We start from the raw sequence: 26,768 nt of genomic DNA on the forward strand, positions 1-26,768 counted from the left end.
GTTTGTTTGTTTTGTTTGGCAGACCTCACCTGTTGTATACATTGTTTGTGGATCTGGTGCTGCCTGACTGCAGTATCTATCAGTCTCTGAATAATAATAAAGAAGTGCATTTGACGCAGATGTGAATTACTCATGCATAAGATTTCTTGTAATCTCTCTGCATTTAGATCGAATGATATAAATCTTGGTTTAGACCATTATTTCATTGCAGTTAGCTTTGAATCCTTTTCAGACACGATAATAGTTCATAGAATATGTTTTCATTATGCTGATTACCCTTGTTCCTCCATAGCATACAATTCTCCTAGGAGTTATTATTCTGCTCGGAGCTCTCAAGCCTGTACTGCTACAGTACATTTGTCATTTCCGTTGATATAGTGAAAACAGGCACCAAAACATATTTGACTGCCACACCTTTGTTTTGATGCATTTGTTTTAGTTTAGGCATAAAGTACAAGTGGCAGGATGTGTTTTGGTACATTGGGCTGCAGGCTTTAAATGTCCATTATTAAATATTCTATCTCCTATTGTTCTAAATATTTTAGAGATTGGGCCAGATCCTCCAATTCAGCTGATCTCCTCTAGTTCAGTTCCTCAGAGCTAGTTAGAACAGCCTGAGTCCTGGTCTAATTTATGTCAGCTGACCAAAGGAACTGGTATCTGGGGATTACTGGGGCATAGGGATGTGCCCCTTTTCCTTAGATAAGCCCAAGTATCACAGGCTGGGAGAGAGGATGACACAGGTACCACTATGGTGTTACTCTGGTAATGAAGAGCGAAACTTAAGATGGTTTGGAGAGCTACTGTGCACTGCCAGCCCAGCCCAAATCAGCCAGCATGGACCTGGCCCACTGATTGTAACTGAGTTTTGGTAATTTTACTTCTTGATTGCTTTCATAGAATCATAGAATATCAGGGTTGGAAGGGACCTCAGGAGGTCATCTAGTCCAACCCCCTGCTCAAAAGCAGGACCCATCCCCAATTAAATCATCCCAGCCAGGGCTTTGTCAAGCCTGACCTTAAAAACGTCTAAGGAAGGAGATACCACCACCTCCCTAGGCAACGCATTCCAGTGTTTCACCACCCTCCTAGTGAAAAAGTTTTTCCTAATATCCAACCTAAACCTCCCCCACTGCAACTTGAGACCATTACTCCTTGTCCTGTCCTCTTCTACCACTGAGAATAGTCTAGAACCATCCTCTCTGGAACCACCTCTCAGGTAGTTGAAAGCAGCTATCAAATCCCCCCTCATTCGTCTCTTCCGCAGACTAAACAATCCCAGTTCCCTCAGCCTCTCCTCATAAGTCATGTGTTCCAGACCCCTAATAATTTTTGTTGCCCTTTGCTGGACTCTCTCCAATTTATCCACATCCTTCTTGTAGTGTGGGGCCCAAAACTGGACACAGTACTCCAGATGAGGCCTCACCAATGTCGAATAGAGGGGGACGATCACGTCCCTCGATCTGCTCGCTATGCCCCTACTTATACATCCCAAAAAGCCATTGGCCTTCTTGGCAACAAGGGCACACTGCTGGCTCATATCCAGCTTCTCGTCCACTGTCACCCCTAGGTCCTTTTCTGCAGAACTGCTGCCTAGCCATTCGGTCCCTAGTCTGTAGCTGTGCATTGGGTTCTTCCATCCTAAGTGCAGGACCCTGCACTTATCCTTATTGAACCTCATCAGATTACAGCTTTGTACAGTCTCTTCTGGTGTTTTCAGGGTGGGAAATTACTGGAACTAGTTTTAATACAAGAAGCCATCATGGGATACTTTCTTGTGTCTTTCAGTGTTGCAAACTCATTTTAACAAGAATCTTGTAATACTAGGTTATTTTTCCTAAAGTTCCAGTCTCCTGGAGTCATGTTATTTCATGAGACATAGTTATTGTTTTTAAAAAAAGTAAATTTGTAGCCTTCATAGTTGCAGAGAAAAGCTTTAAACAAGTCCCCAGGATATGCTACAAGTTCAAAAGCCAGAAATCAAATAAAAAGAACTTCACATTTACTAAATAATTTAAAAATCTCATGATTTGGGGGGCTTGTTTTGTAATTTTTAAATGTTTGTGGTTAGCAATGCCATATGTTACATACAAGTTAATATAGACAAAATGTCCATACTGTAACTTGCACAGAGCCTCTATTGACTGTGGCTAGTAGAGGGTGACAGAACAGTCTCACTGTGTTGCTTGAGGTGCTGTCTTTTGGTTGACGCATAAATTGATGTCCTAGCTGTTAATGGAATGAAATTTTCGAACACAGCTTCTGAAATTGTTGCTATGCAAATGGGTAATTGTATGTCATGCAAATGGTTAATTATTAATTTAACTACACACAGGTTGAAGAGTGTGCACAATTATCATGCACAGATTTATAAGTTGGTGTGTAGACAGCTGAAAATATGACCTAAAGGTCTGGTGGCAGTGTTTGTTATAGTGGAGGTATTAATTTAAGCTTTTTGGGCAAAATCCAATTATCCTGCCTCCCACTAACTTCCTATTTGTTGTTTTAGTTGGCTATTATTCTGTGCTTCCTGTCCAAAACAATTGTGTAGCTTTGTTGCAAACTTTAGAACAATGTTTTTATTCTAAAGTTATGGGTTGTTATCTTACACATTTGAATACAAAATAAAAGTGCTATATGTCCTGTCCAGAAGGTACTGGTACTGCATCAGCCATTCTTCATTTTCAAAACGCAGCTCCTCTCCACATTTATATTCTATTGTTTGAAGCGGGGGGAGGTTAAAAACTACTATGCATTTTCCAGGCAATCATGCAGAATTAACAGGTCACAAAATATTGTTTCAGTTGATTAGAATCAAGAAAAGAAGAAAACAGATTGATAGATAGATGGATCTAATCCAGGGGTGGGCAAACTTTTTGGCCCAAGGGCCACATCCGGGTTGCAAAACTATATGGAGGGCCGGTTAGGGAAGGCTGTGCCTCCCCAAACAGCCTGGCCCTTGCCCCCATCGCCCCCCTCCCACTTCCTGCCCCCTCAGAATCCCCGACGCATCCAAACCCCCTGCTCCTTGTCCCCTGACCGCCCCCTCCTGGGATGTCTGCCCCAACCGCCCGCCCTGAGACCCCACCCCCTATCCAACCCCCCTTCTCCCTGTCCCCTGACTGCCCCAACCCCTATCCACACCCCCGCCCCCTGACAGGCTCCCTGGGACTCCCATGCCTATCCAACTGCCCCCTGTCCCCTGACTTCCCCCTGGGACTCCCCGCTCCCTGCCCCCTTACCATGCTGGAGCCAGCCATGCCGCCGCACTGCCCGGCAGGAGCAGCGGGCCAGAAGGCTGGTGGTGCAGCGAGCTGAGACTGCAGGGGAGGGGCCGGGGGCTAGCCTCCCTGGCTGGGAGATCAGGGGCCAGGCGGGATGGTCCCATGGGCCGGATGTGGCCGCGGGCCATAGTTTGCCCACCTCTGATCTAATCTATCTACAACGTGTGTGTGAGAGAAAGAGATAACATGATAGAGAAATGTGTCTATGCTATTTCTATTTTATTACATTTAGGTTCTGATACCACGCTCATCTCCGTGTTTCATGACTGTTCATGGTATTTTTAAATGAATTATTTTTCTCTCATTTGAATTATTTCCAAGAATATCTTCTTGTTTCTCAGAGTTATGATAGTACTACAATAGAAAAATAGAACAACAAAATACGATAAAATTTGTAAAAAGGCAAACGTGAAAATGGATGAAACCTTACGTTTTGTGTTTAGAGTATATTAATACTTTGAAGGCAGAAACATTATTGAATCAAATCCATATTTTCTTTGGAGCTCTATGCTGTAGCACAGTGTACAGTTTTATGTAAAATAGTTATGGAAAATACCACCTTTGCTAAAAATTGTTGATTTCCAAAATCTGTGCTTGTTTAAAGCTAGATTCCAATAATGAATGAACTCACAAAATGTTAAGAAAAAGATTTTTAGTGTTCCTCTACTGCTATCATTGGATCTTTTTACTCCTTGGGTTGAAAATTAAATGATGTAGTGAATTTGTTGGTTCATTTTTGCTGTGGGGAGCAGTAGCATTTACATGTGGAATATCCCTTATCCCATCAGATCCTGACCATGATGCATGTTAATCTGAATGGAGGTCTAGGGGGTTTCCACCATCCTTTCCCTTCTGAACTGCAGCTAATTCCCCATATCCCATTTCCCTTCTCGCAGGGCTCCATGGAGTATTGCACTGATCTCTGCAGCTCTCCCTGATACCATTAATTGGTATTTTAGATTGGTGGCAATCACTCTGAGTAGTACTCTTACTTCACCAACATAGGCTGAGAACTTTACTTCTGAGATCTCCTAGCCTTGCAGCACAAAGGGCTTAATAATCCATAGGCGTCTGAAACCTGGATCTCATGCAATAAGGTGTGCTACAGATATGTTAATATTCTTTTGAACCAGGAATGGAGTCTTAGAACTTTTAGTAAGTAATCTAGCTAGGTATGTGTTAGATTATGATTTCTTTAAATGGCTGAGAAAAGAATTGTGCTGAATAGAATAACTATTTCTGTCTGTGTATCTTTTTTGTAACTTAAGGTTTTGCCTAGAGGGGTTCTCTATGTTTTTGAATCTAATTACCCTGTAAGATATCTACCATCCTGATTTTACAGGGGGGATTTCTTTATTTCTATGTACTTCTATTTTTATTAAAAGTCTTCTTGTAAGAAAACTGAATGCTTTTTCATTGTTCTCAGATCCAAGGGTTTGGGTCTGTGGTCACCTATGCAAATTGGTGAGGCTTTTTATCCAACATTTCCCAGGAAAAGGGGGGGTGCAAGTGTTGGGAGGATTGTTCATTGTTCTTAAGATCCAAGGGTCTGGGTCTGTAGTCACCTAGGCAAATTGGTGAGGCTTTTTACCAAACCTTGTCCAGGAAGTGGGGTGCAAGGTTTTGGGAAGTATTTGGGGGGAAAAGACGCGTCCAAACAGCTCTTCCCCAGTAACCAGTATTAGTTTGGTGGTGGTAGCGGCCAATCCAAGGACGACGGGTGTAATATTTTGTACCTTGGGGAAGTTTTGACCTAAGCTGGTAAAGATAAGCTTAGGAGGTTTTTCATGCAGGTTCCCACATCTGTACCCTAGAGTTCAGAGTGGGGGATTTAGAACAACGCTTCCTCAGCTCTCGTCCCCTAAAGCCCCTACTCTACTTGCGCTATATTGATGACATCTTCATCATCTGGACCCATGGAAAAGAAGCCCTTGAGGAATTCCACCATGATTTCAACAACTTCCATCCCACCATCAACCTCAGCCTGGTCCAGTCCACACAAGAGATCCACTTCCTGGACACTACAGTGCTAATAAACAATGGTCACATAAACACCACCCTATACCGGAAACCTACTGACCGCTATTCCTACCTACATGCCTCCAGCTTTCACCCTGACCACACCACACGATCCATCGTCTACAGCCAAGCTCTGCGATACAACCGCATTTGCTCCAACCCCTCAGACAGAGACAAACACCTACAAGATCTCTGTCAAGCTTTCTTACAACTACAATACCCACCTGCAGAAGTAAAGAAACAGATTGATAGAGCCAGAAGAGTTCCCAGAAGTTACCTACTACAGGACAGGCCTAACAAAGAAAATAACAGAACGCCACTAGCCGTCACCTTCAGCCCCCAACTAAAACCCCTCCAACGCATTATTAAGGATCTACAACCTATCCTAAAGGATGACCCAACACTCTCACAAATCTTGGGAGACAGGCCAGTCCTTGCCTACAGACAGCCCCGCAACCTGAAGCAAATACTCACCAACAACCACATACCACACAACAGAACCACTAACCCAGGAACTTATCCTTGCAACAGAGCCCGTTGCCAACTGTGCCCACATATCTATTCAGGGGACACCATCACAGGGCCTAATAACATCAGCCACACTATCAGAGGCTCGTTCACCTGCACATCCACCAATGTGATATATGCCATCATGTGCCAGCAATGCCCCTCTGCCATGTACATTGGTCAAACTGGACAGTCTCTACGTAAAAGAATAAATGGACACAAATCAGATGTCAAGAATTATAACATTCATAAACCAGTCGGAGAACACTTCAATCTCTCTGGTCACGCAATCACAGACATGAAGGTCGCTATCTTAAAACAAAAAAACTTCAAATCCAGACTCCAGCGAGAAACTGCTGAATTGGAACTCATTTGCAAATTGGATACTATTAATTTAGGCTTAAATAGAGACTGGGAGTGGCTAAGTCATTATGCAAGGTAGCCTATTTCCCCTTGTTTTTTCCTACCCCCCCCCCCCAGATGTTCTGGTTTAACTTGGATTTAAACTTGGAGAGTGGTCAGTTTGGATGAGCTATTGCCAGCAGGAGAGTGAGTTTGTTTGTGTGTGTGTGTGTGTGTGTGTGTGTCCCTGGGGGGAAAAAAAGGGGGGGGGTGAGAAAGCCTGGATTTGTGCTAGACATGGCCCACCTTGATTACCATGCACATTGCAGGGAGAGTGGTCACTTTGGATGAGCTATTACCAGCAGGAGAGTGAATTTGTGTGTGGGGGGGTGGAGGGTGAGAAAACCTGGATTTGTGCTGGAAATGGCCCAACTTGATGATCACTTTAGATAAGCTATTAGCAGCAGGACAGTGGGGTGGGAAGAGGTATTGTTTCATATTCTCTGTGTGTTATAAAGTCTGCTGCAGTTTCCACGGTATGCATCCGATGAAGTGAGCTGTAGCTCACGAAAGCTCATGCTCAAATAAATTGGTTAGTCTCTAAGGTGCCACAAGTACTCCTTTTCTTTTTGCGAATACAGACTAACACGGCTGTTACTCTGAAATCGGTGAAAATACAGTAAGCCACAACATTCCATGGTTTATCTAACTCAAACAAACTGCATTAGCCAAAAAAATTTGGCATTTTTTGGTTAAATTTGTATCATTAACCACAACAGCTGTGGTGTATGTTCTCTACGCTTCTTCAGTTGTTTGTACAGGCACAATCTCAAAGTAGACATTACAGAATAAATCTATGTTGTAATATATGCTAAAAGTAAAAGCAGATGAGATGGATGTTTTATTATTTGTTATACAAGGAAACTATACAGATAATAAAAATGCACTCGGAATTATTCTTCCCTCCTTTTTCCTCTCGGTAAAGTGGAAATTGGTTTTGGTTTTCATGGCATTTTGATTTGGCAATTCAAGAGTGGAACTCTCACTTAGATTATACTCTACAGGTGTTAGCTAATAAAGTTTTGACAGATTTAAGGTCACTTTTTACGTGGATGGATTCAAGATGCTTAGAAACACACAGCAATGGGAGTTTCTCTCTCCCTGTGTGTTGGACTTTAATGTGCTCAACCTAACTTAATTTCTTATTTCATTGGCTTATGGCATGTAAACAACGAGTTGCAAATTTATGGCCAGATTCTGAAATTGAAATTAAAGAGATTGTTGGTGGATTGAAGGTGCTACTCTTTGTGAGTAAGATTGTATGATGAATCTGGCCCTTAACTTCCGTAGGATATCCTGATCTTTAAGAGAAGTGTATTGCTGCTATATAAATGTTTCCAGTTCATTTAAATCAAATATAGCTTTCTTGTAAAATACAGACATTTCTTTTAAATTCCCTAAGTGGTTTGGGACCTGGCTTTCTGAGAAACTACTTTTCTCACCATGCAGCACCACCACAATTGAGGTCAGATGGGGTGTTCTTGCTATCAGTCCCTAAGTTTGAATGTCTTAGGCTAGCAACAGGACATTCTCAGCAAAGGGTCCTTGACTTTGGAATTCACTTCCCTGTCACTGATGCCAAAGAGCCTAACTCTCTTACTTATGTGGGGCAGTGGGGTTATTTTTTGGCAGAGTCTTTTGTTGACTTTGGTCAGTGTGTAATGCATTTAGATATTGTTCATGCACTCAGTGAACTTTATCATGGGTACATTTTATAAATTTAATAAGTTTGTGTGAATTTTGGCACTTCAGATAATACAGAAAGTGATTAAAGTGCGATCAGGAAAGAATTAAAGGATGTTAAGAATAATTAATATCAGCCAACATGGTTTTATGGATTAGGTCTTGTCATACAAATTTAATAATTTTTTGATGAGATCACAAGACAGAGTTAAGCAGTGACTTGATTGTGATCTACAAGTACCCATATGGGGAAGAAATTTGACAATAGACAACTCTTTAAGTTAGCAGAAAAAGGCATAACGAGATCCAGTGATTGGAAGCTGAAGCTAGATCTATTCAGATTATAAATGAAGCACAATTTTTAACAGTGAGAGTAATTAATCATTGGAGCAATTTACCAAGGGATGTGGTGGATTCTCCATCACTTGAAGTCTTTAAATTGAGACTGAATATCTTTCTAAAGGATGTGCTATAGCTCAAACAGAAATTATGGACTTGGTGCAGAGGTTATGGGATGAGGTTCTTTGGCCTGTGTCATGCAGGAAGTCAGACTAGACAATGAAGGGTCCTTTCCGGCCTTAAAATCTATGAATCTGTGAACCCCCTGGAAATACTTTTACCATTGGATAAAAAAACCAATGTTGGGTTTGTACATACGTGTCCGAGGCTGTCGTTTCTTTCCTACAGATGCCAGTTATAGTGGCAATAGTAATGAATGCAACTTCATCTTGAAAAAATAAGGAATTACGATATTTAACTCTTTTGGAGGAAGTGTCGACCTTTCATATTCTACCTGTTTCCTAGGTCTTGGTGTTATCATAATAGTTCAGTCTCTATCTTCATTCACTCCTTTTCTGCTCTGCTGATGCTGCCAAGAGGTCAGTTTTATGGGAAGTGGTCTGTGAAACCACTGAAATGGTTTTGCATCAGACACCAAACAGCCATGAGATAAGAACTTTCAGTCGCTGATGACCTGGGTTGAATCTGAACCAGCGAGGTGGAAGGATGTAACATAGATCCCATTACCAACACCTGGAAACTCTACGCCCTTCTATATTGGGTTTGGTTTTATTGTCATACATTATTCTATGATTGCTCTGCTTTCTCCTTTGGCAAACTAGCAGAACGCATTTCTCCACTGAAGTGAACAAAAAAGAAAAAGAAAGTATTCTTTATGGATGGTAGAGCCTTAGAATTCCTCCCATTTGATTCACAATTGAGTTGACATACTGTGTGTACCCTTCTGGATTCCTGAATTAGTTCTGTATTGTTTGAGAACTAGATTGGACCAGACCTCTGATTTCTTGGAGAAACCGATTAATTTACAATGATAAAATAATAAGTTAATGTTGTAAAAACTGCAGCTTATCAGAATCTGGTTGCTTCAGTTATATTCATCTACCTGCCCAGCAAATCTACTGAATAAACAACGTTTTGCTGGCACCATCTATACTGGATCTTATTAGTCTTAAGGCTCCATGAAGAAAACATTAAGACAGGAAAGAATGTGTTAATGGGTGTAATAAATCTTATTTAAGTGAGTAGATTTATCAGTTCAGCTTATTAATATTTAAAGAAACTACATGTGCTACTTTGAATGCCTTCATATTAGTTTTGCTATCATTGCAGAAGGAAAGTGCATGCCCATCTCAGAAAGATAGGCAGATGTTTCTTAAATATCTGCCTCAAGATTAAATGCAGCTTTCTATGAATCATCTAAACCTATACTTTTCTTCCTATCTTCAGGCCCAAACTGCCCTTTTAAACAAATTATTAATTGGACTGTGTCACTGGGATCTTTCCCTTTTCCTGGGTATGAGTCTTTTCTTTTGTGCAAAATTTGCTGAAACACTTATTTGCCAACAACCAGCATTGTAGTATTTTCAGACATGAATATTCTATAAACCACCACCCTCTCACTGAATCAAGGTCTCATTCTTTAAAGGAACAGCATCTTTTATTGCATTGCAGCATTAGAAATATGAAGAAATGATGGAAAAATACATTGAATTCCTATTGTGTAGGCTATTCCTATACGTGTTTGCCCAGGTTAATAACAAAGCACAACACTACAGTAGCAAAAAGAAAAGGAGTACTTGTGGCACCTTAGAGACTAACCAATTTATTTGAGCATAAGCTTTCGTGAGCTACAGCTCACTTCATCGGATGCATACTGTATGAGCTGTAGCTCATGAAAGCTTATGCTCAGATAAATTGGTTAGTCTCTAAGGTGCCACAAGTACTCCTTTTCTTTTTGCGAATACAGACTAACACGGCTGTTACTCTGACTACAGTAGCAAGAATTTGACAGAAATGAGGGTGAGTAACTTGTCTTTTTTGTGGAAACAGACTTTTCCACTTTTTTCCTCTTTTGCAATTCAGGGCTTAGAGAGTGGCTTCATATAGTGTTGCTATCTAGAAGAATAATTTTCAGTGATAAGTATAAATCCTCTGAGAAGGTGATATGTACTGTGCCAAGTTTGGAAACTATGCTGGAATGATTTCAGGAGAAATCAGAAGAAAGGTGCATTTTAATCTTTTTTTTTTTCTTGTCTTGCAGTTGAATTCTAAATTGGAACTATTAGTTATGGACTGAAAGCTGTTTTTAAATGGAAAGGAGGAGAGCAGAGAATGTAGCTGGGTTTTATTATTATTATTATTTATTATTATTATTATTTTATTTAATTTATTATTTGCAATTATTTATTAATATTATTACATGCATTTGTATGGCAACCATCACCATGTTACCTGGCTCAAAATGAAGTTAAAACTTTTTTCCGAGGTTCACAGAGCTTATACCCTTCACATACCCGGTGCACAGTCAACTTCTGGAACTCATTGCTAGGGGATTCTGTGAAGGCCAAAAGTATAACTGAGTTAAGAAAAATAATTAGATAAGTTCATGCAGAATAGGTCCATCAATGGCTATTGCCAAGATGGTCAGGGACCCAGCCCTATGCTCTGGGTGTCACTAAATCTGTGACTGCCAGAATCTGGGACTAGAAGACAGGGAATGGATTACTCGATAATTGCCCTGCTTTGTTCATTTCCTCTGAAGCATCTGGCATGGGCGACGGTCAGAAGACAGGGTCCTGGGCTAGGTGGACCATTGGTCTGACCCAGTATGGCCATTCTTTTGTTCTTATCCTTCAGCAGCAAGACAGACTTAAAAAGGAAAGAGATGAGAAGAATATTGAGAGAAGACTAGATAAAAAGGAACAAGTGAGGCTGAAATTCAGGTCAAAGAGAGGATAGTGGTATAATACTGAAAAACTCTGTGTCTTTGTTATATTTCTAAGCAGCACACTCCCATAGATTGTTGCTGCTGGGAAAAGGGATAGTGTGGTTTTGTGTGTGTGTGTTTGGGGGGGATCTGTTTGTTTTGTTTTAGTTCATTTTATCTAATCTGCCTGCCTATCTGCCTATTATGTTTATCCCTATGGTATCTAGGTACATACAAAATTAAGTAAAACAATCATTCAGTCAATAAGACTGTATCCTATATTTTCTACCAGCACCAAGAGCATGTGCTTAATTTAAAAAAATAAAAAAGTTTTTCCTTCTGTCACCTTTAGGGTAGTTACTGGGGAAAAATGAATCTATAGAACTGGGTTTTATTTCTTGTTCTGAAGTTGGTGAGATCTTTGCTCTTTCTCATAGTTGGTGGGCGAGAATTCCATAGCTGCTAATCAGCTGTAAGATTCTTATTCTCCTGTCCTTGAGTCTTGTCGTAGGTAAGATCTTCTCCAGCATGGGGGCTCATGGTCACCAGGAGGGAATGGTAATCCCTGAGGTAGCCAGGGTTAGTCCATTGAGGGCCATGAAGAGCTGCGTCAGAGCTTTAAATATCTGTGCATGAAAGCACTGCTAGCTCAGGGGCACACTCACAGAAACATGTGGACCATAACCTGCCTTGGAATACCCACCTGGACTTCTAGTGAGGTGGGCCAACAAAAGGGAGAGACACTGAGGTAGGCCCACTTCCACACTGAATTCCTGCCGCTGGCTGTGGATTTTCTGGTAGGTGCCTGCACACTGTGCTAGCCTGAATTTGACCCCGATATTCAAAAATACTCTTAAAAAGAAGTTTGCTTCAATTAGTTGCAGGAAGAAAGAAAACTTTAAGACTCCAAATTTTTTTTAGCTTAGATAGGATGCTCCTAAAATATCGATAGTGTATTATGGTGATGGGGTCTTTATAAAATTTATGCAGTTATAGTGTGTTAGTGCAGAGCCTACTAATGTCTAATTAACACTGAACATGTTTTGGCATTTAGTTTTATTCCATCATAAAAGCTAAACATTTATGAAGGAAGAATTAACTTGTAGATGCCCATTGGCAAGCGTACGTTCTGTATGAGATAAGCATTTATAAACACCATGCAATGTTATTTATTTATTTTTCAGTATTTGCTCAAGCATACTGACTGGTTGGTTTCCTTTCTTTGGTAAAAATTACCCCCATAGCTTTTCTGTTGAGGGGGAAAACATGCAGCCATTGTTTTAACTTCATGGAAATAAATTGTGAGGAATGCAACAAACGATTGTTCCAGCTTTCTAATCACTTGTCTTCTCAATCAAAATAACTCTACAGTGATGTCATGTAAGTCATCCTAAGGTCAGTGGCAGGTAAGAATTATAGAATTGAACTGGTAGTCCAGAGATCCTATGAACAGCCAAACAAAGACTGTATTCTTATCATTTGCTAAGGTTTTCACACACAGCTCCTGATATCCTAGGGTTGTATGATTTAAAACCTTCAGTATTTTGTCTCTCTTTTTTAGCATTTGCGACTTTGGTGTGATAATTTTACTTGTTTTATACTTCATCCAGGAATTTCCATGAAATTTGCAAACACGTTAATGTAAAAATCGGGCTGACTGAAGTGTCCAGGCATTAAGATAAATTACTGAACTCAAGCTACTTTAGTTGTTTGTATTAGTGGGGAGCATGATCTATCAGTTAGAGAACAAGACTGGATTTTATTGTCATCTCTGTCACTGACTCTCACTGTGACCCTGGGCAAGTCACTTCACCTCTCTAGACCTTGGTTTCCTCATGTGTAAAATGGGGATAATAATATCCACCTTTGTAAAAAGCACTTTGATTACCTTGTATTAAAAATGCTCTATAGGCCTACTCCAAAAGATGGAAAGACTCCCATTGAGTTTAGTGGGCTGTGGATCAGGTCCTTTATTTGCACAGTGTTATTATTACTGTATGTAGCAAGTAGAAAGTCTGAAGATAGTTCTTTTAGTATAAGCTATTTTATAATATCTTTTTAATTTCGGTATTAAGGCAGGGATATACAGTAATATAGCTGTGTAATTTTTTGCCTGTGAATGAAGAATTTTCTGTAATGCCTACATGGAAATTAAATGGGTGTTTGTTTAATATATTTCGTCCAGTTGAGTTTTCCTCTGAAGAGGGACTTTACTTCTCTGATTATTTGCATTGTTTTATGAATACAGTGTGGTGGCTTTTGTTCTGTTTGGTAGGTCCTCTTGTCATTTGATACAAAGAAAGTGTGAAGTCATGTGGAGAGGGGTCAAGTATGCTAGGGTGACCAGATGTCCCGATTTTATAGGGTCAGTCCCGATTTTTGGGTCTTTTTCTTATATAGGCTCCTTTTACCCCCCAACCTCTGCCCTGATTTTTCACGTTTGCTGTCTGGTCACCCTAAAGTATGCTGAACTGTGACTGAATTTGGATTGATCCTCTCTTTGGCTCAACAAATTGAAAATAATATACTGCACCATTAGGGCTGCAGTTCTAGGTTTTATTTCCAAGTTCTTTTTTTAATAAATAGGGTGGGTCAAGTCAGGAATTTTCCATCTCCATTCTCATCCATTCATGTTGTAATCTCAGAAGCAGGGCAGTAGTTTGAATAGAAGTTACAAGAGTTACTTTATTTGATTTAGAATATAATCTGTAAATATTGAAGACATTAAGAACTTTCCCCTCACTCCCCTCTTTGAAGTTCTCAGTCAGCTGGTTTAATTTAGGGTTGGGATTTTTTTTTCTTGTTTTCACTTTTACTCTCTCATTTGTCCAATGGGTGTTTCACATGGTCAGTTACAGCACTTTCAGTAGTTAAGCATGATTTAATCAGATCTAAGACAACAATTAATATAATTTGTGCAGTGGGTGGGGAACATTAATAAATCATTGTCAGCATCTTTAATTCATAAATACCAGACTTGTTTTGAAGTGTTACAAACAAACAAACAAACAGTGGTTGGGCCTGGAATACAAATGTGTAAAAAGGAGCACAAAAGAGTTTTATTCGTTGACTAGTTTTGAAAGAAGGCTGTGGTCTCACTTCCAAATGATAAAATATCCTAGCGAGCCTGACATTGCGTAAGTAGCATGTTGGCACCAGAATTCCCTTTTCTAAACCACAGAATGCACCCACTGTTGCATTTTTTTGACCAAGGCTTTCTTGCACTGTGCCATTCACCTATTCTCATAGCTATTGCAGGAATATATTTCAGGTCATTATTGGTTAAACATATTGTGCACAGTGTATTCTTTTCATCACCAAAATCCTCATTATCTTTGGTGTTGTCTTTGTTACTCTTATCAATGTGGATTAACAATGAGGCTCCTGATTAAATATGATGACAGCAAGAGGTGGGAATTGAACTTAAATGCACTAACTCTATATACTGTGTACAAAAATGAGTTCTGTAATGCAGAAAATCTGAGAAAAATGCAGTTGAATAGGAAAAAGAAAGTTCCACTTAATAAAAAAAATTGTGATGGAAGGTGCATGTATGTGGGTTCCAAAAAAATGAAAATAAAAATAAAATAAAAAAATCAGTGAATGGAAATGTTACAGTATCTTGTTTTAAGTATTTAGATATTTTAATAGGCTAAGATATACACAGAAAGTCATCCAATTCATGCAGATTTACAATAGGTAGTTAACAATGGATTATTACCATCAAGGAAACAATGTCTGTTTCCTTGTTTAATACTCCAGAGTGAGACTTTGGAATTTGCATAAAAGTTGAAGTGATAGCTGCCACAGTTTCAGTGGAACTGCACCTGTATTCCTCCTCTGTGGTCCACCAAAGGCACCCCCTTCAGGCTTCCTGGTCCCAGCTGGCACCTCTCTTGGGTGAACACCTGCATCTCCCACCCTTCCCACTGGGGATTTTAAGGTTACACAGCTCCATCCATGCCTTACATGATGATATCCTTAGCAAGCTAAACTGCCTAAAATGGCCAGCCTCTGTGCTTTACTTTACTTTTTTACTTTTACTTTTCATACAAGGGCTATGAGTCTGAGCACTGCATTGCCCATAGTTATAAGTTACCACACAGCTCCTTCCAAGCAAGCACAATTATTTTATGGTAAAAGCTTTACAGAGAAAACATATTAAAACAATAAAGGAACTTACATGCATGCTAAAGAACTTACTAGAGGTCACTCCCAACTCCAGCCTAGGGCTCTATTAGGTTTTAGTCCTTCAAAACCCACAGCTTGGTTTTCCCCATGGTTACAAGTTAATCCATCTTAGATCCAGAGACCAAGTTGGGCAGATCAACTGTTTCTTTATACACCTGAGTCTTTGATTATGGCCTTCTGTAACAGGTAATCAGCAGACAAAGACCCTTTCCTCGTGGTGTAGCTTCACAAGGCTGCATTTTTGCATAAGCAGCATTGGGGAATTTGCATTAACCTCTCCCTAGGGATTCCCAGGGTTGTCCCAAAAGTCCATACTTGTCTGGCACATTTTCAATATAGTGTTTTGAACTCCCAGGCGGCATTGGCAATTTCCTGGGAAAAACTAGTTAAGGGCAGAATGCTGGTAAAATACCAGCTTAAACTGGGAATAATAAAATTATTATTAGAATATACTAATAAAAAGTATTGCAAAATATTTTGTGATTTGACAATACTTTTCCAGTAATATGAACTGTTTAATTTTAGTTAAAAGAAATAAAAGAAGAGCCTCAATCTAAAGCTAAATGCTATTGAGTTGGCTACCTCAAACAGAAACTGAAACTTCTGAATCTGGGAATTCCCCTTCTTTGTTTATCAATGAAAATTTCAAACAAACAAAGAAGGGGAATTCCCAGATCCCAAAGTTTCAGTTTCTGTTTGAGGAAGACTGCCAAACTAACTGTCCAGTCCAGTACTCCGTCTCTTGATGTGGCTGGCTGGAGTGCAGCTGAGCTCATGGAGTACAGTGACTCAAATCCAAATATCTCAACATGAGCTAAGGTAGAAGACCACTTGCCCTAATTCTCAGCTATTTTGAGAAAGTTCACGAAGATGGTAAAGAGAGTTTTAGATGCAGAAATTGCAAAGAAAAAGCGATTGGGAAGGCAGACCATATGAGGAAACATTTTGCAAAGTACAGTGGGAAGAACAAAGGGACACAAGAATCACTGCCTTTGGCAAAACGTATGCAAGTATTAGAATCAGAATCTGAGGATGAAGGTAATGATAATACTGCATTACCATTGCCAACTACACCAAAACAAAGTGAGATTCAGGTCAGCCAAAGACGAAGAGGAGGAATTGTCATGGTTCTTCAACCACAAATAGATATCTTTGTAACAAAAACAACTATAGAACTGAAACAAAGGATAGACTTGAAAAATGCAGAATTTTTATGGTGGTAATATTCTCTTTTCTGCTATTGAGCATACAGTTTTTCAAGCAATGATCAGCTGCCTAGGGCCAGGCTACAAAGCACCCAACCAAAAGCTGGTAGCGGGTGAACTGGTAGACACGGTTACTGATGGCTTGAGGGTGTAAGTACACAATGAATTACATAGAAAAGCAGTTATACGGATACAAGGTGGCTGAAGTAATATGCACAATGACCCACTAATAGTTAACTTTGTGCAGATAGGGAAAAAAACTGGTTTACTTATCAGCTGTTGATATTGGAAGCAATAAGAAGATTGGAAAGTACTGTGCTACTCTGGCAAGAGAAGTCAAGGCATTACAAATAAACTGTATGGTTATGTTCTTAAGAGCTACCTGACAAACAATTTGGAATTAGATGACGACGCTTTGGTTACGTATGGATGTGTATCACATTGGCTCAACCGACTTGGACAAGACCTTAGACCAAGTACTTTCATGAAACACGTAGATTTACAAAAGCATTTCCATAATCACCATCAACCTGGAGCCTGGTTAAAAGAATGCCTAGGATCTGTAAAACCTAAATTCCTGGTGACACATGATGGAACAGTCAACAAACGTGCCTAGAAACATACATTAAAAATCAGCCCCATTCTCTCAGAATTGTGAGTGATCGTGAGGCAGAACTTGAAAATAAAGTGACCAGTATAATTAATAATCAGGGGATTTACGAAGAAGCAAAGAACTTGATCAGTCAGTTGAAACCAGTTGTTGTGGCACTTGACAAACTCCAAAGGGATGCACCAACAATTGCTGCTGCATGCAAAGTATGGTTGCATCTATTGATAAATGAACTGCTGTAAATGGCCCACCTTGATCATCACTACAAAAGGGTTTTTTTTCCTGTTTTTTTTCTCTCTCCTGCTGGTAATAGCTCATCTTACCTGATCACTCTTGTTATAGTGTGTATGGTAACACCCATTGTTTCATGTTCTCTGTGTATATAAAATCTCCCCACTGTATTTTCCACTGAATGCATCTGATGAAGTGAGCTGTAGCTCACGAAAGCTTATGCTCAAATAAATTTGTTAGTCTCTAAGGTGCCACGAGTACTCCTTTTTGAGGAAAGAAATTCAGCTGCACAAGAAGAAACTGCAAGGCAGTGCTTGCTCATCAAAAATGCTGGCTTTCTGCCATATTTACTTGCATTTAAAGTAGAAGAAGCTCCATATCCAGAATCAATGTTTTCATCCATTATCAGGGAAACAGTATCTGCTTATAACGTGGTTGAAGAATGCTGATATTCCATTTGGCTTCATAGAACTGGTGGTGCAATTGCATCAGTGTCCAGCAACTTCAGCAAGCAAACTTTGGATATCATCAATTCAAAACTGAGGAATAGGCTCGTTCTATTCCACTGCATCCAAGTTAGTCTTCTGTTGCAGAATGCTGCGTGGCCAAATGGACCTGGGCTGGTAGTCTGCAACTCTGCATGCTTCTGATTGCTTAATGCTTCATGCCTACAACTCTGCATTATTGTTGTTTTAATGTACTCAGTTTTTAAATTTTTTCTTTATATAATATTGAACATTGAAATGAGAGTCATGGCACGCGTACCTTCCTTGAGAGAATACCAAGCCAAACTATATACAGACATTCCAATGTTCAGTATTATAATTATATATATTAGTATTACACCGACTGTAGTTTTATTTTTTGTTTGTACAATCCTCAGTTAATTTCTGAATCTACTGCCTTATGTAACCACAATTTGAATATGTAACTAAAACTAAGTGTAATATGGGGTGCATTTAATGAAACAGTTTTTAAAATAAAGAATGCCTTAAACTAGGACTAAGTAGTTTTCCTGGGGTGGTAAAAACTGATTTTTACCTGGTAAAAACCACCTTTGGTAAATACCATGCCATCTCTGCTCCCAGGTCTTACATCTGTCTCCCCCAGAGAGGTTATATACAATCATGGCCCACAATAATACATAAACTTAATAAAATAAAGTCTCTCAAGGATATTGCTGAAAATTGCCATCTCTGTCACAATAGCATCACAGCATTTACACAACAGTGAGACTGAATCAAGGGAAAAATTGTGAAACTGTGTTATTTTCTGAAATGTTGGTTGTTAGCCATTAAAGCTGTTTATCCAGATGTTTTAGAACACTGCTATTTTATGGTTCTGTCTGTGAGATTTTATAACTTGGAAACAAAGGATTTATATGAGTGATTTCCTTAACTTCTGAATTCATGAAGACATTGCACAAATATAGTGCCAGAAGAGAGGAGAAAGTAATTTTTTTTATTTTAGCCATTTATACTGACCTGTATAAAGTGACATTTTAAAAGCCATCATCTTTGGGACAGATATGGGTTGCAGTATTGCATTCTTTTCTATATGAACTGTAAAGAGCTGTCATAGTAACTCATTGGAGGCATAGTTTAATCTTAGTGTAGGAAAAGCTTTTCTGATTTAAATGCTTCTTGTGAAGGGCAGGTATTTGTTGTTATAGTGAGTGGAATCTTTGTCAGCCACGCAGATGGCTGCTGTGTTGTGATAGCCATGTTGGTCCCAAGATATTAGACACACAAGGTGGGTGAAGTAAGAACTTTTGGAAATTGGTCCAATAAAATATATTACCTCACTCACCTTTGTCTCTTTAAGCAGGTGGCTGATATTTATTCTCTGATACACTTAAAAAAAGTAAAAAGGCCAGGGCTACCTAATCTCAAACAGTACTATTGGTCAGAAAATCTTAGAAGCATTACCTGTGGGATTGGTAACTGGTTAAAAGATAGGAAGCAAAGGGTAGGAAAAAATGGTCAGTTTTCACAAACAAGAGAGGTAAATAGTGGTATCCCCTGGAGGTCTGTACTGGGACCAGTCCTATTCAACATATTCATAAATGATCTGGAAAAAGGGGTAAACAGTGAGGTGGCAAAATTTGCAGATGATACAAGACTATCAAGATAGTTAAGTCCCAAGCAGACTGTGAAGAGCTACAAAAGGATCTCACAAAACTGGGTGACTGGGCAACAAAATGGCAGATGAAATTCAATGTTGATAAGCATAGTAATGTACATTTGAAAACATAATCCTAACTATACATATAAAATGATGGGATCTAAATTAGCTGTTACCACTCAAGAAAGAGATCTTGGAGTCGCTGTGCGTAGTTCTCTGAAAATATCCACTCAGTGTGCAGCTGTAGTCAAAAAAGCATTGGGAATCATTAAGAAAGGGATAGATAATAAGACAGAAAATATCACAGTGCCTCTATATAAATCCATTGTATGCCCACATCTTGAATACTGCATGCAAATATGGTCACCCCATCTCAACAAAGATATATTGGAATTGGAAAAGGTTCAGAAAAGGGCAACAAAAATGATTAGGGGTATTGAACAGCTGCCATATGAGGAGAGAGTAAAAAGACTAGGACTTTTCAGCTTGGAAAAGAGACGACTAAGGGAGGATATGATAGAAGTCTATAACATCATGATTGGTGTGGAGAAAGTAAATAAGGAAGTGTTATTTACTCCTTCTCCTACCACACAAACTAGGGGTCACCAAATGAAATTAATAGGCAGCAGGTTAAAACAAACAAAAGGAAGTATTTTTTCACACAACGCAGTAAACCTGTGGAACTCCTTGCCAGAGGATGTTGTGAAGGCCAAGACTACAACAGGGGTCAAAAAAGAACTAGATAAGTTCCTGGAGGATAGATCCAGGATGGGCAGGGACGGTGTCCCTAGCCTCTGTTTGCCAGAAGCTGGGAATGGGTGTCGGGGAATGGATCACTTGATGATTACTTGTTCTGTTCATTCCCTCTGGGGAACCTGGCATTGGCCACTGTCAGAAGACAGGATACTGGGCTAGATGGACCTTTGGTCTGACCCAATATGGCCGTTCTTATGATGGACAATAAAGAAGGCCATTGGATTATTAGTATAGAGCAGACATTGACTCAGATTATAACCTTCTGAGATTCCTTCCTTGGACTAATCAGTGGAACAGCCAAATTGGAAACCATTCTGCAGTTAATAGGACTCTAGGAATTTGGTTTAAAATTAGGGGAAATTAATATGTGCTTTTCTCCCATCTTGACCTCCACTGAGGGAAACAGGCACCTCTGATCCCCCCAGGTTTGCATGAATAGGAGGTGATAAAAAAGGAGATATTTCTGTGTTGTAAACACCTATACCACAATCACATTTTTATCATTCTTGACATGCTAAGAAAGAAACCTTTCCCTTAATGTCTGTTCTTTCAAATTTTGGAAATGAAAAATTGAAAAGAAATAGGTCCCAAGAGAAAAGACTGAATTACAAAGTTACCCAACAGAAAGGTACAACATGAAAAGTCTGTCTCATTACGTACTCTGAGTAAATTCAATACAGAAGGACTCTCTCTCTGTTAAACAGCAAGAAGTATTTCATGTAGGTATTGATATGGAGAAATGGCAGATTGATTTTTAAATCACAAAGCTGTGTTGTTAGTGCCAATAATCTTGTCAAAATTCAGTATAAAATAACATACAGGATTATATCCCCTCCAAACTGTATGCCACTAAAATGAGTACTACTAAAGCTTGCTGGAAGGAATGCAATCACAAGGGTACCGTAGAACATACAACCTGGTACTTTTCTAAACTTTGAATTCTTTTCATGTAATATTTCTATAATATAGATATAATGTAAAAGGGATGTAGCAGTCCAGTCACCCACAGTTATTCTGGGGTTTGGCAGTCAGCGATAACATGTGCAATGTCAGAAATTGTCAAGAATTGTTGCTCTTGGCTGGTAAATACTCATAAATTCAGACCGTGAAGTGCCGCCAGTACAGCATATCACATGGTTACAAAATATAGGGCATGGAGAGGAAATGGATAAATTAACATATTCCTTTAAAAACAAAATCAAGCAGTCTTTTTCATTATGGTCTCCTTTTCTCGACTGCACTTCAGCACACCCAAAATCCCTGTGAGATTCTGAAAATGACCCTTGAGGTCACTCTAGGACAGGGGTTGGCAAACTATGGCCCACAGGCTGGATCCAGCCCACTAGCCGTTTTAAGCCCGCTGGGTCAGGGCCGCATCGCGCAGCTCAGCCCCACTCTGGTGCTCCAGCCGGGGCGCTGTGTCGGGGCTGCACCATGCTTGAGGTAAGCGCCGCTTGGAGCCTGCACCCCTGAGCCTCTCCCCGTGCCCCAACCCCCTACCCCAGCCCTGATCCCCCTCCCGCTCTCCAAACCCCTCGATCCCAGCCCAGAGCATCCTCCTGCACCCCAAACCTCTCATCCCCAGCCCCACCCCAGAGCCCACACCCCCAGCCAGAACCTGCACCCCTTCCTGCACCCCTTCCTACACCCCAGCCCCAGCCCTGATCCCCCTCCCACCCTCCAAATCCCTCAGTCTCAGCCCGGAGCCCACAACCCCCTCACATACCCTAACCCCAATTTTGTGAGCATTCATGGCCTGCCATGCAGTTTCTATTCCCTGATGTGGCCCTCGGGCCAAAAAGTTTGCCCACCCCTGCTCTAGGAGGTCACTTCCTTTTATCCCCACTCCTCTGTGGCCATCCCCCTGGACACAACTGAGAAATCAAATTTTATAAAAACCTGGGCTAGGATAATTATTTGTTCTTTCTCTGTTGTTGGTTTTTTGTTTGTTTAAATCTGCTGATCGGTGTGGTTTGAAAAGTTTATTGTACAAATTACAGCATATGGAAGCTAATTATTTCAGCATTTGGTATAGGTTTCAAAGAAGAGATTATTGGGGAGACATTATTGATTCAATATGCCCAAAATGTATTCTGACCTCTCACTTCTCCTTATCATAAAAGTACATACTTAAACTGTTCTGTAATGAGTAAGATGGTTTCTGATTGCTCAGAGCCAACAATGAACCTAACCTAAAGCAGTCAGCATGCAGATCTATAATGATTCACTGAGCACAAACATTCATTAGAAATAATCATTAAATCTACACATTTATTATATAGTAGGAACCCAGTGTAACAATATATTGTCAAAAAATTAATGTCTCTGGCTGTGAGAATGAATATCTTGGCTTTGTCTCCTTATTTATGCAGCAACAAGAGACTATTCTTTTGTAAGAATGTTCTGTTCCGTTGACATTCTCACATAACTCGGCCAACCGATTCAAGGCCTCTACAATAGCCACTACTAGAATTATAACCCCTTCATTAGTTATCACCGCTGACCCAATAAGGTATTACATTCAGCACCAGAGTAATAGCTGTTAAATATTTTTGAAAATGTATATAGATGTAATATACTTCCCTAATTACTAGGGCTGTCAAGCAATTAAAAAAATTAATTGTGATTAATCGCACTGTTAAACAATAATAGAACAGCATTTATTTAAATATTTTTGGATGTTTTTCTACGTTTTCAAATATATTGATTTTAATTACAACACAGAACACAAAGTGTACAGTGTTCACTTTATATTTATTTTTGATTACAAATATTTGTGCTATAAAAACAAAAGAAATCGTATTTTTCAATTCACCTCATACAAGTACTGTAATACAATCTCTTTATCATGAAAGTTGAACTTACAGATATAGAATTATGTACAAAAAATAACTGCATGCAAAAATTAAACAATGTCAAACTTTCGAGCCTACAAGTCCACTCAGTTCTCCTCCTTGTTCCGTCAATTACTCAGACAAACAAGTTTGTTTACATTTGCTGGAGACAATGCTATTCACTTCTTGTTTACAATGTCACCTGGAAGTGAGAACAGGTGTTCACATGGCACTGTTGTAGCTGGCGTCGCAAGATATTTACGTGCCAGATGCACGTAAAGATTTATATGTCCCTTCATGCTTCAACCACCCTCCCAAAGGATATGCGTCCATGCTAATGAGGGGTTGTGCTCGATAACAATCCAAAGTAGTGCAGACCGACGCATTTTCACGATGTTCACTTTCATCATCTGAGTCAGATGCCACCAGCAGAAGGTTGATTTTCTTTTTTGGTCGTTCGAGTTCTGGAGTTTTCACATCAGAGTGTTGCTCTTTTAAGACTTCTGAAGGCATGCTCCACACCTTGTCTCTCTCAGATTTTGGAAGGCACTTCAGATTATTAAACCTTGGGTCAAGTGCTGTATCTATCTTTAGAAATCTCACTTTGGTACCTTCTTTGTGTTTTGTCAAATCTGCAGTGGAAGTGTTTTAAAAACAAACAACATGTGCTGGGTCGTCTTCTGGGATTGCAGTAACATGAAATATATGACAGAATGTAGGTAAAACAGAGCAGGAGACATACTATTCTTCCCCAAGAAGTTCAGTCACAAATTTAATTAACGCATTATTTTTTTAACGAGCATCATCAGCATGGAAGTATGTCCTCTGGAATGGTGGCCAAAGTATGAAGGGGCATACGAATGTTTAGCATATCTGGCACATAAATACCTTGCAATACCGGCTACAAAAGTGCCATGCGAAAACCTGTTCTCACTTTCAGGTGACATTGTAAATAAGAAGCCGGCAGCATTATCTCCTGTAAATGTAAACAAATGTGTTTCTTAGTGATTGGCTGAACAAGAAGTAGGACTGAGTGAACTTGTAGGCTCTAAAGTTTTACATTGTTTTGTTTTTGAGTGACATTACGTAACAAAAAACCCCCCAAAATTTGTACGTTGTGCTTTCTCGATAAAGAGCTTGCATTACGGTATCGTATGAAGTGAATTGAAAAATTCTGTTTCTTTTGGGGGCTGCAGGAAGGGCAGCCAGCACATCCCTCGGCCCGTGCTATTTCCCGCAGCCCCCATTGGCCTGGAGCGGCGAACCGTGGCCAGTGGGAGCTGCGATTGGCTGAACCTGCGGACGCGGCAGGTATACAAACCAGCCTAGCCCGCCAGGGGCTTTCCCTGAACAAGCGGCAGCCCTAGTTTGAGAATCACTGGTCTATGTTGCAAGTGAAATCAATATATTTGAGAAAATGTACAAAAATATCAAAAATATTTAATACATTTCAATTGGTATTCTATTGTTTAACAGTGCAATTAAAACTGTGATTAATCACAATTAATATTTTTGTGCTTGAGTTAACTGTGATTAATCGACAGCCCTACTAATTATCTTTTCCAAAGTGATTTTAAGAATGTAAAAAATTGCAAATTTTATGAAAATATGGCCTATAGCATTAGCAGTACTGTATATCCTTGTAAGCTAGGGGCATCAGACACCTGGTCCATTAACAAGAGCCAGTCATCCCTTCAAAGCCCTTCTCCTGCCCCATATCATGGGCTTTAGGATACATCTATAATAAGAAATGAAGCCGAAGGTTTTTATGCAAACATAGAGTCTAGCAGAAAAAGCCCCAGCTCTGGTTAATTACAACACAGCACTCTGGTCACTGGCTGCAGGGCTCTAGCTTCTCCTCTCTTCTCACTGAACAGTTTATGTAGAGCTTCTGGGTTTCTTCTGGAGGTGTCCTTGGGACGTTAGTCCCCAGTGCTGCTTTATTACACTTATAGGAGTCCTGGGCAGAGATCTTCCTCTGCCTATTGGGATTAAGGCAGGGCCTCTGATTCTACACCTTGATTCAAAGGCCACTGGAATTAATGGACAGGCTCCCATTGACTTGATTGGGCTTTGTATTAGGGCCACAGAACAGCATGATGTAAACACTAGTGTTCCATTTTGTTTCTCTCCTCAGAATGTTGGTGTAATTCCCACTAGACTAATGGGAATTGGGTGCACTCGTTACAAGGAAAATAGGTTCAGCAGTTAGTTATAGGAAGCAGTGTGTAAGTGCTACATATTATTACCTGTTAGAGGAACAGCCTCATTCTGTTTTTGTTAATCAAAGGTGGTTTTATTTTAATTAAAGAAATGAAACCTGTAGTATTTAGCATAATCCCTCGGGATGGTTTTGTTCTGTCACTAGTGCTGATACATTTTGAATATAGAACTGTTTTGTATCATAAGCAAGGTAAACATTTCCAGCTATGTTGGCTATTAACCCTTTCACTAAAGAACTGAAGGAATCCAGATTTTATAAAGCACAGCAAAATGCTTCTGGCCTAACTGTCCTTCAGTATGAATACCATATTCTCTTGGAAACCCTTGCAATTTAACTTAACCATTATTGGTGGATAGTTTTTTGGTGGGGTTCTTTTGTTGTTGTTTTGGTCTCACATCTGTTTTGTAGTTACAGATGTTTCACAATGCCTTTGTAATTATGGTTATTTACAGGATACTTTCTCTGTTGGTTTGTCTGCAGGTGTTACACGGTGCTCAGTTGATAGCTGTTGCCTCTGCAGATCCTGCATCTGGGGGCGTAGATGGATCCCCACTCCAAGGGAGTGATATCCAGGTCCAATACGTCCAGCTGGCACCAGTGACAGACCACGCTGCTACTAATCAAGTACGTATTTTTTCCCATTTGAAAGTACTTAAAAAGATGCAAATGCCTGTCAGCGTAACTATGTTTCTGTCCACAAATATTCTATTCCCTTAGGGTTTAGAATACGCAATTTCTCAACTCTAAAAATGTCTCCTAAAATGAGTGCCTCCATTTATAAACAGCCTTTGACTATTCCTGGCCTTATTCCTACCTCTGAGTCCTTGCTTGAGTGCCCCTAGAGAATAGTCATTTTAGTCATCATCATTTTCCTGAATCAGTAAAAGAGGAACACCAAGCTGATAAGATAAGAGAAAGATTTTTGCCTGGAGTCATATCAGGAAAGCTTCTTTCAGCCTGAGGTTCTCAAGTCCAGTCTTCTTGAAGGGTGCCTGCCCTTCCTGCCTGTAGTTCAATCATTTTGATCTACTGCCTGGATTTCCCACATCAGCTGCAGTGTTAGCAATTATAAGCAAGCACTTGAGGCTTTGTTTTAAAATGGAGGCATTATCCTTCATGCCAACATGAATGTTCGTGTAGCTGGCTATAGAAAACTCTTGTTTTTCTCAGGAAATATAAAGATACTTGCACTTGGCAGTGATCTCAGGCCATCTGACTGCAACCCGACAGTCACTCACCAAGAGTACATGCCTAATATTTCATCCACTCAAAGCAGTGACTGATGCTGACAGCAACAAAATGAGGCTGGTCTTAAACAGTGTCAAATTTTCTAAGGTAGTTGCTTTACTCCCAACACTGCTCGAAGGAGCCCAGAAGGAATGCAAACTGAGCTGCCAGCCGTATCATGTACAGTGTTATGACAGCAGTGCCCCTAGCTGGCTCTAGAGTTAGATTTTGTCACTATTCCTATT

The 26,768-nt window shown here is 39.9% G+C and overlaps 1 protein-coding gene across 3 annotated transcripts in view; it reads left to right on the plus strand.

Annotated features, from left to right (window-relative positions):
- BANP (BTG3 associated nuclear protein) overlaps positions 1 to 26,768 on the plus strand; it is a 272,200-nt gene that overhangs the window by 239,938 nt on the left and 5,494 nt on the right. For all 3 annotated transcript variants that reach the window (XM_084644987.1, XM_084644986.1, XM_084644988.1), the window contains one exon: positions 25,777 to 25,920. In XM_084644987.1, the coding sequence (XP_084501113.1) occupies positions 25,777 to 25,920 (144 nt within the window). The remainder of the gene's footprint in view (positions 1 to 25,776; positions 25,921 to 26,768) is intronic.

Source organism: Lepidochelys olivacea (genome assembly GCF_965140295.1).
Source record: "Lepidochelys olivacea isolate rLepOli2 genome assembly, chromosome: 12".
Lineage (NCBI taxonomy): Eukaryota > Metazoa > Chordata > Testudines > Cheloniidae > Lepidochelys > Lepidochelys olivacea.